This window comes from Mustela nivalis (assembly GCF_964662115.1).
Source record: "Mustela nivalis genome assembly, chromosome: 4".
Classification (NCBI taxonomy): domain Eukaryota; kingdom Metazoa; phylum Chordata; class Mammalia; order Carnivora; family Mustelidae; genus Mustela; species Mustela nivalis.
The window spans coordinates 4,929,122-4,942,920 of record NC_139023.1 but is presented as its reverse complement, the minus strand read 5'-3'; the positions used below and the strand labels follow the sequence as shown (position 1 = coordinate 4,942,920).

The window sequence follows — 13,799 nt, the reverse complement described above, 5'->3', positions numbered from 1 at the left end:
AAGCTCCAGGGGAAAATCTGTTTCTTCTCCATTCCTACTTTTGAGAGGCTACCCACATTCCTGGGCTTGTGGCCCCCTTCCTCCATCTTCAAAGCTAGGAATGGCAGATTCCCTTTCACACTCAAATTTCTTCTGTCTTTTCCCATCTCTTTCAGATGGAGGTGGGAAGTACATCTGCTTTCAAGGACTTGTGTGATTAGATGGGCCACCTGGATTCTGCATCTCAAAGTCTTTGGCCCTAAGCACACCTGCAAAGCCTTTTTGCCAAGTAGATATAACATCCTTGGAAAGCCATTATTTTATGTACAGCAGGATTCAAACCTTTTTCTAGAAATACTACTTAACTGATTTAAAACTCTCTGGATAAAAGATTATAGGTGTGATTTGAAATAGTGTTGAGAAAATATATCATCTCTAGCTCTTTTTTTTTTCCCCCGGTCTTCTTAGGTTGAAATTCTTATCTGCTCTTTTATCTTACCTGTTGAATGGATTTCCTAGATATTTAGTAAACACCTTGTTAGCCTTTGATATATACCGGACCACTCAAGAACTCTTATCGTCGCCAGCATCTGTGGGTCAGCTGATCTAAGCTCGGTTAGGGTGGGTGTCTCCTAGGACTTGGGCTGGGCTTGCTGCACATATCTGAGTCTGGCATCACTTGTGAATTGTCCTGTCTAGCCTGGGGCTCTGTGGGGGCAACTCTGTTTCAGTATCTCTTTTTCTCCTGCCTAGGGGTGGCACAAGCATGTTCTTTTGGAAATGGCAGAAATACAAGCATGCAAGTGGAAGCATGAAGCTTCTTATCTGCCTAAGCTTAGGGCAGGGGAACTGTCACTTTTGCTTTATTATATTGGCCAAACTAGTCACATGGCCAGTGTTCTAAAAATACGCTCTACCCCTTTAAATGGGAGGAGCTGCAAAGTCACTCAGCAGAGGCCTTGAATGAAGAGAGGGGGTAAAGATTGGCCCCACACTCCTATGCCCCTCGCTGAACTCATCTCTGAACACCTCCCTCACAAGAAACCCGTTTTTGCTTCTTTATTTTTGGTCTCAATGATAGTACGCTTTATCTGGTCACCCAAGCCAGAAACACAGGATGTGTAGTATAAAAATAGTCTTTTTTCATCTTCATTTTTCTGCACTATTTATGAATATCTAATCCTCATCTTCTCCAGCCTGTTACCATCACTGTTCTGGAGAATGTCCTGTCTCCTGGAGAAGAAAGGGCGGGGTTGGTCTTCACCCTGCTGAGCAGAGAGCCCGATGTGGGACTCGATCCCAGGACCCTGAGATCATGACCTGAGCCGAAGGCAGAGCCTTAACCCACTGAGCCATCCAGGTGCCCCATGACTCAGTACTTTTATTATGTTGTTTCTTTGCCTGGATAGCTCTCCTTTTTAAGATAATAGCTTTGTTGAGATACACTATACATACCATACAACTCACCCATTTAAAGTGTACAATTCAGTGGTTTTTAGTATATTCACACTTTTGCCACCATCACGGTGTCATTTTTAGAATATTTTTGGTAACTTCCCCTAAAACCTCATGCCCAGACAATCACTAAATCTACTTTCAATTTCTGCGGGTTTGCCCATTCTTGATGTCTCATACAAATGGAAGCATACAATATGTGGTCTTTTGTGACTGGCTTCTTTCACTGGCATAATGTTTTCAAGCTTTATACTTATTGTAGCTTATATCAGTGCTTCATTCCTTTTCACTGCTGATTAGGATTTAAGGTGTGGATATATCACATTTTTGTATCTGTTCATCTGGGTTATTGGACATTTGGGTTGTTTTCAGTTTTTGACTATTATGAGTAATGCTGCACAATGAACATTTGTGTACATGTTTTCACTGGTCATATGTTTTTGTCTCGCTTGGGTATGTACTTGGGCTAACTATTCCTTATCCTTCAAGAATTGATATTAGAAGGTCATCTCCTCCAGAATACTTCCCTAACTTCCTAGACTGGATTTTTCTACAGCTCCTATGACATTCTGTCAAAGTACTTACCCATTGTATTGAAATCTGTTTGCATCTCTGTCTCCTCTGTTTCTCTAAATTTTTGGAAAGCAGCATCAATGTGTTATGCAACTTTGCATCAACTGAAAACAGTATAAAAGTTCACTTAATAGTTGTTCAACTAGAAACATTGTAAAGCAGTCTGTGGTTTTGAATTAAAATAAACTTAAAAAAATAAACCTTATCTTTTATTTTTTCTGCTTTATATACAGTGTCTCTTTATTTTTTATTTTTGTAAAGATTTTATTTATTTATTTGAGAGAGACCAAGATAGCAACAGAGATAGCCAGAGAGAGCATGAGTGGGGAGGAGAGGGAGAAGCAGGCCCCCAGCTGAGCAGGGAGCCTGGTGCAGGGCCTGATCCCAGGACCCTGAGATCATGACCTGAGCCGAAAGGAGATGCTTAACTGACTGAGTCACCCAGGCACCCCTATATTGTCTTTAAAAAAATTTTTTTCTTAGAATATGTATTGAGATAACTGATCTTGAATTTGTCTTTTCTTTAAGGCCTGCAAAGAAAACGAAAAAAGGTGTGAAAGGCAAGGCATCAGATGAGAAAAAAGATGAGATTGAAAAAATAAAGTCATACTCCTTTATGGAAGGTGAACCTGAGGATGATGTCTACTTAAAGCGCTTGTATCCAAGGCAGATATATGAGGTGGAGAAAGCTATTCAGTTACTTAAGAAATTTCAAATTCTGGACTTTACTAATCCAAAACAAGGTGTTTATCTTGATTTGACACTGGATATGGCACTGGAGAAGAAGGTATGTAGAATCAACTAAAATAAATTTATTTGTGAGGAGGGGCTGTATGAATTGCTGTTTCCTAATTTTTTAAAGTTTCTTGTTTCCTATAATAATTTTTGGGAAATCTTACACTCTTTCTAGACTATGGGATGAAAAATTTTGTTTTTATTTTCCAAATATAAAATTATGTTCAACATATTCTGCAGTCAATAAACACTTATCTCCTACTCACCTGAAAATCACTGGTATAAATTCAGCAAAAGTCGTGTTAAAATTAATTGAGGTATTACTGTAACTTTGAAAAATGACTTAAGGTGCCTGGGTGTCTTGTTCCTTTTCTGTAAATGAGGGTTTGAAATCAGAGTATGTTCCTTAGAGTCCTGCGTTGAGACTAAGTTTGCATGAGGAGGGTACCAAGCCCCTCACTCTTGCTTCCACCAAAATTTTTCTGCTTTATTTGTTTATATGCAGTTCCTTGGATGACTTTTGTTTATAAAACTGTACAAGTAGTAAAAATACTGAATTAGAGTTGAGGTCCATTACAACTCTAAATTTTGTCTCATTTAAGAGATCTCATTTTCGTGGAAATGGTATTTCAGTTTTTATTCTGAGGATGTCTTTTTTTGGTCAAACTAGAAGGTAGAGATTTTTGAATACAATTTAACAGCCTCAGCAGCAACACTAGTTGGACACTTGGGAGGAGGTGGTGTAGTGTAGTGCTTACGAGTGTGGCCTCTGGAGTCAGATTACAGTACAGGCCAGAATCCCGGTGTCACTACTTCCTTGTTCTTTGACTTTGGGTTTCTGGTTTAACCTTTTCAGATCTGTTTTTTCCACCTCTTTATAAAGGGAGATAAAATGCTTAGTTCAGTTTTGAGGCTCTCCCGATGGGGACGCTACCAGAACAGAAAGACCTTCCACTGTGGGTGGAAACTCCCAAAGACTTGAAAGATTCTGAGGTGTTGCAGGTCCAGACGCAGCTCTCAGAAGCTCTGTTTGGCCCACGTGGATTGAATCCCGTACATCAAGCAAGTGAGCAAAGTTGTGCTCTAGCTACAGATTCTGGAACCCTTGTACCTCATGGAGGTCGTGGTTTATGACTCTTACCCGTGCAAGTTCAGGGCCAGGTGCATGCTCCAGTCCGTGGCCGCATGGCGCCGTCAGTAGCAGGAACGAGGGATGCTCAAACTTGAGGATGCTGTGAAAGCCCTGGAGCTGGGTCCTTGGATGAAGTGAGGCCAGGTTGTAACCAGCTCACCTGCAATCAGGTTTAACCCACTGAGCCACCCAGGCGCCCCCCTGCAATCAGGTTTAAAGAGAAAACTGTGTCTCTACAGTGGGACACAGCTGGCAAGGATGAGATCTGGTTGAACTTCGTCCCAGCCTGGCAAGGAAAAACCAGCTGATGTTTGGGTCTCTGCCTTTGTCTCTGAGTCCTGATGTGGCTTTCCCTGCCAGGTTTGCTAATTAGAGAATAACATTATTAAAAAATGCTCAGTTCATTCCGTTTTTAAGAGGATTAAATGAGATAGTGCATGTAAAGGACTCGGTAAGTGTTTAATAATCACAACCAGCATTTACAGGAAACTTTCTGTGTACCAGCCACAATGCTAAGTGCTTTGCATGCATTTTCTCATTTAATCCTATAATAACCTCAAAAGAGGAAGCTGAGACAGAGAAACTGAAGTAACTTGTTCAAGATCACAAAATAAGAGGTGGAGTTAGGTTTTGAATCAAGGTCTATCTTATTTCTTAAGTTCTTATTTCTTAGAAGCAGTTTATACAAGCCATGCTGTAATTTTATTTTATAGCACAGTGTTACTGTTAGTTCTTTTATTTTAAAAATGTTGTAAGTACCCAAGATGATCACTTTCTCAGTTAACCATTGATATACTGTTGACCCCTGAATAACAGGTTTGAACTGTGAGGATCCACTTAGATTTTGATAAAGACAGTACACTACTGTAAATATGTTTTCCTTATTTTCTTCATAACATTTTATTTTCTCTAGCCTTTGTTAAAAGAATATAGTATCTAATACATAAAGCATACTAACTATGTGTTGGTTGACTGTTTATGTTATCCATAAGGCTTTTGGTCAGTAATAGACTATTAGTAGTTAAGTTTTGGGGGAGTTAAAAGTTATATGCAGCTTTTCCACTGTGCTGGGGGTAGTGCCCCAACACCTGAGTTCTTTGGCTATTAACTGTGGCTCATAATGAAGAGTTGTAGGACCACAAGCTTCATTTCATAAGTGAAAGCCGCTTGTAAACTATTAACATTGAAAGGATACTGTTGTCTTCCTAAGACATTTTTTGTTTTTGTTAGAGTGCTTATACAGCAAGCCAGTATTCCCCCAGGGGATGCTTTAATTGTGATTGCTTGCTAGTGAAAAATTTGCTGAAACTAGTTGTGACATGTTAATGGCAAAGGAATGCCGGTCAATAAAATTGAGTTGCATGTCTGATGTCAAGTGTGCTTAAGAGTTTGTTCCTTTTTGTCTGAAAATAAATCCTCAGGAGGTTATCTCTACTCAAAATAAAGTTTTGCTAAAAATATAACCTTTCAATCTGTTTAATTAGGGAACAACCCTGCTTCCTCTTTTTCTAGACCTTAAAATTTGCACCGAAACTGTGGGCCTAGACTTCCCATGTGAAGTCTCTCTAAGTGAATGAACCACAGTGCTCGACAGTTCCTTGAGTAGAAAACTGAACAAAGACGTTCTCAGGCCCTGTAGCATCTCCGCCAATATTTGGGTGTCTAAATGCATGCCATATATATTTTGGATTTTCCAACTGACTTCCTCGGTATCTCTGAAAGTGGTGGGCAATCCATGTTGTTTCAAAATAGACCCACTCAGAAGAGCCTTTCAGGCTTGGCGTTCTGTCTTAGGTTCAGGGTTAACAGAGACCTACTGAGCATATTAGCTGGATATTTTCTGTCATCCATCATGCACAGCTGTGCTCATATCCTCCTTGATGGTCTCCAAAAAAATGACATGTTCTTTTGAATTTAATTTAAGGTAGTGAATATTGATTGATGTCTGCCATGTAGAAAGCATTATCCTGGGTGCTGGGGAAGATACGGGTGCGCGGACTGTCATGTCCCTACTGTATGACAGATTGTGTTGAATGCTGTAGACATAGAAGCCAAGTGCTGTGGCACTGTGGAGGTGGGGAGAGAGATGCAGATTGTCAATATGATTTCTTACAAAAGAAAGATAGTCTCTTAGCTTTAAATTGTAATCAGTGAATAGTTCTAGACTAGAGGACATATGGTAGAATTAAAACATTGAAAACAAAGCATATCAGTTTTGTTTTTTATAGAGGTGAGGAATATAGAAAAGATGAATGAATTCTTCCATTGTTGTGTATTTAGAAAAAGGTGGAGCCGTTTGCCAGTGTTCTTCGTTTTCCATACCCATTCGTTTCAGAAATCAATAAAGTTGCTGTATTTACAGGGGTGAGTAACCTTTGTCAACTTTTCGTATCATTTTTTTTTTTACATATCGTGTAGACTATTCATGTAGTCTTACTTTTTCCATTTGAAGCAGTTAGATGACTTACTTGAGTTATGTCATTTGAGAAAGTGCTAAACCAGAATATTAATTTCATCATTATTAGTCTGCTACATTATGTTTCTCATAAGAAACTGAAAAAAAAAAAAAAAAAGAATTTGTCCTGCTGGCTCTTGCTTCCTACTGAAAATATTCTCAAACAAAAACAATGAAATTTTATTTTTTAAGATTTTTATTTATTTATTTGACAGAGAGAGGAAGAGCGTGCATGTACCCACGCAGACACACAAGCAGGGGGAGCGGTGGCAGCCGGAGAGGGAGAAGCAGGCTCCCCACTGAGCAGGGAACCCCCATGTGGGGCTTGATCCCAGGACCCTGAGATCATGACCTGAGTTGAAGACAGAGGCTGAAACCACTGAGCCACTCAGGTGCCCAGTAAAATTATTTTAAAGCAATGGGCCCAGTTAGTGCTGTGAAGACCTGGAGACCACACTTAAAAAACACCTGGTCTGGAAACCAGAAAAGTTGAGGCTGTAACAAATAGAGTCATATGGCTCTTTATTAGTCTTTTTGTATTACACACATTTGTAATGTATTTATGAATTTGTTTTGTAGAACATTTTGAATTTTCTGTATCTGCTTCGCTTTCAAGGAAGAGATGATTTACTTTTTTTCCCCCAGACAAATGGAGAATATAGCTGTGGGAAACCTACAAAACTTGAGTGACTTAAGGGAGTGATAGCATTTTCACAGTAAAACCAAATGGCATAAAAGGAACATGGAAAATAACTAATACTCTATATTTTTCTTTCGAATTTTCAGACAACTGGCTAAATTTTTTTAAAGTTTTTAATTTTAGTTAGTTACCATACAGTATTATATTAGTTTCAGGTGTACAATATAGTTTTGATTCTATAATTTCTTAAGTAACTTTCCTCTTTGGTTTGATAAGATGTCTTCATTTAAGGTAGCAAAACTAAATATGCTTTAATCGTTTACTTTTGGAAGATGATGTATTGAAGGCATTGAAGAGTTTGATTGAGCCATGTCTTAGGTTCCTAATATGTCATTTCACACGTATTTCCTCATGTGTTATTCAAGAAATGCCTTAGTCACCTACAAGTAAACTTGTTCAGGAGACAGTATCTCTGAGAATGAGAAATGATGACTTTTCACTTAAAAGTAAAAACCACAATTTTTACTTTGAACTGTGATATTATTTCTTACAAAATACTTGAAATCAGACTGAATTTGTTTAAAGATTGATGTTCAAACTATTGTATTTTTGTAGAATGCATCTGAGATTAAAATAGCAGAAGAACATGGAGCTGCATTTGCAGGAGGAGTTAATCTGATTCAGAAGGTACGGTGTTGTCTTCATGTTCAGTAGTTACAGAAAGTGCTGTCTTTGCCATCCATTGATTTAGTTCATGTGGAACCTAACCGCTATGCCTCTATCTTTTGACAGATGGTTGTAAAGTTCTGGAAAACAGGGAAAAAATTTCCTACTCTTTTGAGTCTCAAAATCAAGCTAAGAAAAAAACTAACCAGTCTGATATTAATTATGCTTGATTTATTTCATGGTTTTTTTTAACCCCTTGCTTCTTATATGTTTGTGAGAGTTTTTGTGGGTAGACTGGAAAGGGCAATATGACTCTTTATGGTTTTGAATACGAGATTTAAGATGAAGTTTAAAAGTTTGAACTCATGAATGTCACTGTTCATGTTTTGAAGATCAAATATTTGTTTTGCTTTGGAGTGAAAAACGTGATTAACTTTACAGATCACAAAGGATAGTATCTGACCTCTGTAGTGATACAATACTTCTGATTACTCTTAACTTTTACTCTCCAGCGACTTCAGAGTGGCATAGGCTTAGCACGAGGCAGTGAGTGGTTATGGAAATTGTGTTGAGAAAGTAACAAAGCATTTGTGGAGCTGGTTTGCAACCAGAATGATGTTTTTTTGTTTTGTTTTGTTTTTTAAGCGGTGAGAAGAAGAGGCATGGCTGTTGAGTTTTGAACATTATTTTTAAAAATACAAGAGATTTTCCTTAATAGTGTCTAAAATCTTCTAAATTTAATTGAAGGTTATAGAAAATGGGGCATCTGGGTGGCTCAGCCAGTTAAGCATCTCGGCTCAGGTCATGATCTCAGGGTCCTGGGATGGAGTCCTGGATCAAGCTCCCCGCTCAGCAGGGAGTGTGCTTGGGGTCCCCCCCACCCCCTGCCATGCTCTCTCTCTTTCTCTTTCTCTTTCTGTTTTCAAATACATAGATAAACTCTTAAAGGAAAAAAAAAAGAAAAAAGTTATAGAAAAACTTTTTGTTTTTAGAACAGGAGAAAGTGATTTGAAAATTTCTCTTTGTTTTGTATCCAGATTTTGATTTGGGGAAAGTTTGAACTAGGCTCTTTCTTTGGGATGTACAAGAGTGCTTGTGGTTTGTTTTTTCCCACCCCAGTACTACTCTAAATGTGGTGGGGATTCTGGATTTTAAAGGAGAGTCTCCAAAATGGCTTTTGGGAGTAGCACTAATGGAAAATACAAAGAGATTATGCTTTCATTGAGACTGGGTCAAAGTCAGAGGGTGGTACCATGTATCATAAACTTTAATAAAATTATTAAAATTCATTTAATTTTTAAAAAATAAGCAATACCACAGATTCTTTGGAATTAGAGAAAATAGAGCTTAGTTTCCGGAGCCCAGAGAACTACCTCGTCTGAACTAAGTTAGTGTACCGCCTTCCGTCTGTTTTTTTTTTTTTCCTGAAAGCATAAGAGTGTCTTGTAGAACTGTCAAAACAACAATAGAGTTTAAATGAAGTTAAATGTGAAGCAAGAAATTACTTCTCAAGAAAAAAATGGTAAGGGAGCAGGATGTGTTCTGTAGAATTAAGTTTATTAAATAAAACACATTTGAAAAAGTAACCCAAATAAGAAAACCAAGCACATTTTGAAGTTATTTGGTAAATAGAATGTTACAGGTACAGAATATCTCTTTAAGGGTACCAGTGGTGATTGATTACTAGAGAGAAAATGCCAGCTGTATAAGGCATCACTAGCATAATCTTTCAAAAGAGCTCATCCATGTTATTTTTTTATTTTTATTTTTTTAGAGGTTTTTTTTTTTTTTTTAACTGGATAGAGAGAGACAGAGAGTGTTCATGTGAACAGGGGGAGGGACAGAGGGAGAGGGAGAATCCTCAAACAGAGTCTGCCCTGAGCTCAAGACCTGAGCCAGAACCAAGAGTCAGCTGCCCAACCGACTGAGCATCCAGTGCCCTTCAACCATGTGATTTTTAGAAGCTATTCAGATTATGAGATACATTCAAGACAGTTTTGGTAAATAGCATCATGGCTGTAATTTTTTTTAACGTATTTCTGTATTTTTTAGTTAAGTTAAATGCTGTTTTACTTAACACTTACAAAATGTAGGATAAATTTACTAAATTTACTAAACTAATAGTCATTTCCTAAGAAAGGTCTTTAATAAATTCATTTTGTTTCATAACTTCATTTTTACTTGTCTCTAAAGCATGGTTTTCATTTATATCATTTTATATTCTTCCAAGAGGTGATCTTAAGGTTAACTGTAACATAACTTTTTTTTTTTTTTAAGATTTATTTATTTATTTACTTGACAGACAGAGATCACGAGGAGGCAGAGAGGCAGGCAGAGAGAGAGGGGGAAGCAGGCTCCCTGCCAAGCAGAGAGCCCGATGCGGGGCTCGATCCCAGGACCCCGAGATCATGACCTGAGCCAAAGGCAGAGGCTTAACCCACAGAGCCACCCAGGCGCCCCAACTATAACATAACTTTTAAACATAATTTTAAATTTAAAGGAGCATGTCATAAAATCCGTATTAAAAGGTCTTAGAGTAGACATTTCACATGTAATTCTTTGATGTTTCAAAATTGCCTCTGTTTTCATATTTCTATGAATAAGACCCCTGGGTTCTGGAACCACATTGCATGTGTTTGAAATTTGGGTCTGCTCTTTATTAGTGCACAGACTCAGTTTCCTATATGGTCAATATTGGTACTGGCCTCATAGCGTTATTGTAAGGACTGGCTCATTTGACATGTTAGCAGATGCTTTGTACATGTGGTAAGTGCTCATCTAATGCAAGTTGTTATTGTTAAGGGGACCATAGTAAGTTATTCAGGGAGTAAAGAATTTGGAAAAATAAGAATAATAACAGGAAGGTAAAATTCCAGAATCAGTGCTTAATTTTGCCATGGTACAAGATTTTAGGGTTCACTGTGTAAGGCCAAACCACGTCTTTGAATCACATATTATGATAATACTGTGTGCAAAAAGAACCACTGGTGAAATACTTGTTGTCCAGGCAGTGTTTTTCTAAAAACTTGCTTTTTTGTAATCAACTAAATGTTTTTGTAATCATTTTGTGAGCAACTACATGTTTAAAAGGAATATACTATAGTAGTCTAATAATTATTTCGGATGTTTGCCTTATTTAATTAAAACTGTCTTTTAAAAATTGAATATTATTCCTTTTGCTATTAAAGTGGAATTAGAGTGTGGATAAATAAATTATAAAAGAATTTGTCTTTGACCATCCCACGCCTCTTTTATTTTTAGTTATTGGAGGCAAATAGAATTTTAGTTTCAGTTCTTTGTGAAAATAATTATAGATTAGTTCTCTTGATGCTCTGAATTTAGGAAAGCAGTGCGGTCGGTAGTGATTTGAGTGTTATTAATTTTACATATGATATATTGCAAAATTTTCAGCCTTGTGTCTTCAGTTTTAATAGATAAATTCAACTTCGTAGGAGTATATGGGCCATGTGCACATCAGTGCTGTCTTCTAGTTTATTACGCTTTTGCCTAACATAACCCCACAGAAGAATTAAACCCAGTAACTGGTTTTGTTTTGTTTAAAAGGATGTGGCTATTTTTAAAAGAGAACATCAGAAAATGTTTTGGTTCTAATGGTTTTCATAATTGGTAAATGTGTTTGTAGGATGTTTGAAGGAAAGAATTGTGCTTAATGTCTCTTTTCTAAATTATAAGGGAAATTACTACATTATACTTAATTTTCAGAAGGATAAACCTTTTCATATAATCTAAGGTTTAATCTTTTCTCCCAATTTTCAGATTTTGGATGATGAAATTCAATCAGACTTTTATGTAGCTGTTCCAGAAATAATGCCCGAGCTTAACCCATTAAAGAAAAAGCTGAAAAAAAGATTTCCAAAACTAACTCGAAGTAAGGGAGAATTCTTTTTATTATTTTAATATGCTGTCAACAACTTTCTGATATGTATGTTTAGTTATAAAACAAAACTGCTAATGTAAATGTAGAGTAAATATATTCTGGTATTTGAATTTTGTGTTCTGTGAGGAACGTGTGGATTTGATTTTTTTTCTCCTTTGGCATAAATATTGGTAATCTAATCATTTGAAGACCTAGTTACTTTATAATACCAGTTCTTTAAATTTAGGCCATACTTAGGTTTGAAATTAATGATACTTACTACTCCTTAGGTATGTTACCATACTATTTTATACTTCTTTATTAATATGATATGTATGCTTATTTATGCCAGCATTCAACATATGTATATTTATATATTATAATACACATGTATATGCATATACACACACACATATAAATGCTTACTGTGTGCATGGCTCTGTAGACACTTCCCTTAAAAAACTTTCCCATTACGGATATTTCCCCCTTACAAAATCTGGTAGGAAGTAATGTTGCTACATAAATAGCCGTAGTGTAAAGTAGTATATGATAAATTCACAGGATGCCAAGGGTGTTTGGTAGAGGAGGAATTTACACATTGTTGGGGAAATCAGAGAAGGCATGCTGAAGGAGAAAACATTTAAACTATAACTTGAGGGGCACCTGGCTGGCTCAGTTGGTGGAGCATATGACTCTTGACCTCAGTCTTGTGAGTTCAAGCCCTATGATGGGTATAGAGATTACGTAAAAATAAAAATAAAATCTTTGAAATAAGTCAAGCAGAGAGAGTCAGTTAGCATATGGTTTCACTTACTTGTGGAGCATAAGGAATAACACGGAGGACATGGGGAGAAGGAGAGGAGAAGGGAATTGGGGGAAATTGGAAGGGGAGATGAACCATGAGAGACTGTGGACTCTGGGAATCAAACTGAGGGTTTTGAAGGGGCAGGGGGTGGGAGGTTGAGTGAGCCAGTGGTGGGTATTAGAGAGGGCATGGATTGCATGGAGCACTGGGTGTGGTGCATAAATGATGAATTCTGGTATGCTGAAAAGAAATTAAAAAAATAAAAAATTAAAAAATTAAATAAAATCTTAAAAAACGAAATTAAGCTGTAACTTAAAAAGGGCAACTGCCTGGCTCAGTTGGTAGAGCATGTGACTCTCGATCTCAGAGTTGTGAATTGAAGCCCCACGTTGGTGTGGAGACTCCTTAAAAAATAAATAAACATAAAAACTGTACCTTGAATACCCAGGCACCCCGAGAAGGATCTTGAATAAGATCCTAAGAAGCTTGGACTTCTATTCCCCTTTTAAAAACTCTTAGAAGTTTTAAAAATGGGGAGTTCCTGGGGCGCCTGGGTGGCTCAGTGGGTTAAGCCTCTGCCTTCAGCTCAGGTCATGATCTCAGAGTCCTGGGATCAAGTCCCACATTGGGCTCTCTGCTCAGCGGAGAGCCTGCTTCCCCCTCTCTCTCTGCCTGCCTGTCTGCCTGCTTCTGATCTCCCTCTTTCTCTCTGTCAGATAAATAAATAAAATCTTAAAAAAAAAAAAAAAATGGGGCATTCCTTAGAGCTTTAATCCAGAGAGAATTTGTAAGATGTATTGGCCTGAATCAAAACTTGAAGTTGGAAGAACAGTTTAAGTGCAATTGCCAGGACTAGTAAAGGTAATATTTAAACTGAAGTCCTCATAATGAGACTGTAGTAAGGAGATATATGTCAAAGACACTGGATCTTTGTGCTCGCAATTGGGAATGGAGAGGATGTGGGGAGGAAAGGGGGAGTCATAGGATGCTGAGATTTTGAAGCCTAGGGATCTCCTAAAAAGTTGATATTAATGGAAATGGAATAGATTTGGAAGGAAAGAGAAGTTCATTTGCTGACATAGTTTGTTTTGGGCATGCTGGATTTGGGGGAAATTTTATAGTATAAACAGAGCAAGTATTTCAAAAATGTTTTAGTAGATTCATGTTTACATTTTAATTCAAGTTGAACTAATTCATCATATTTTATGGCCATAATACTTAACCTGAATTATAGATTGTGTTCTGTATTTTAAGCAAATTCAAAGGTCCTCTCCGATTCTTTTATTGTTGTAGAATTTTGTTTGTTTATATTTGGTAACCTGCATTAAAGAACACATCCTTGTAGGTATCTGACTGTGGTTTGGTGCTTTCTATTAGGGATATCCATTATGACGGTATTTGTTTTCGTGGAATCAAACTTACATTCTTTCCCAAGTAAAACCTGAACCTGAACATTATTTTAAAATTTAAACCAGAATTACA

At 37.3% G+C, this 13,799-nt stretch overlaps 1 protein-coding gene across 4 annotated transcripts in view; it reads left to right on the top strand.

Moving 5' to 3' along the window:
• Positions 1-13,799, top strand: part of MRPL1 (mitochondrial ribosomal protein L1) — a 110,034-nt gene that overhangs the window by 32,656 nt on the left and 63,579 nt on the right. For all 4 annotated transcript variants that reach the window (XR_014310582.1, XM_082726559.1, XM_082726560.1 and 1 more), the window contains exons 3-6: positions 2,536-2,794; positions 6,155-6,238; positions 7,585-7,656; positions 11,413-11,524. Coding sequence is in view for 3 of the 4 variants with exons in the window: in XM_082726559.1 (XP_082582685.1) it covers positions 2,536-2,794; positions 6,155-6,238; positions 7,585-7,656; positions 11,413-11,524 (527 nt within the window). In the remaining variant the exon portion in view is untranslated. The remainder of the gene's footprint in view (positions 1-2,535; positions 2,795-6,154; positions 6,239-7,584; positions 7,657-11,412; positions 11,525-13,799) is intronic.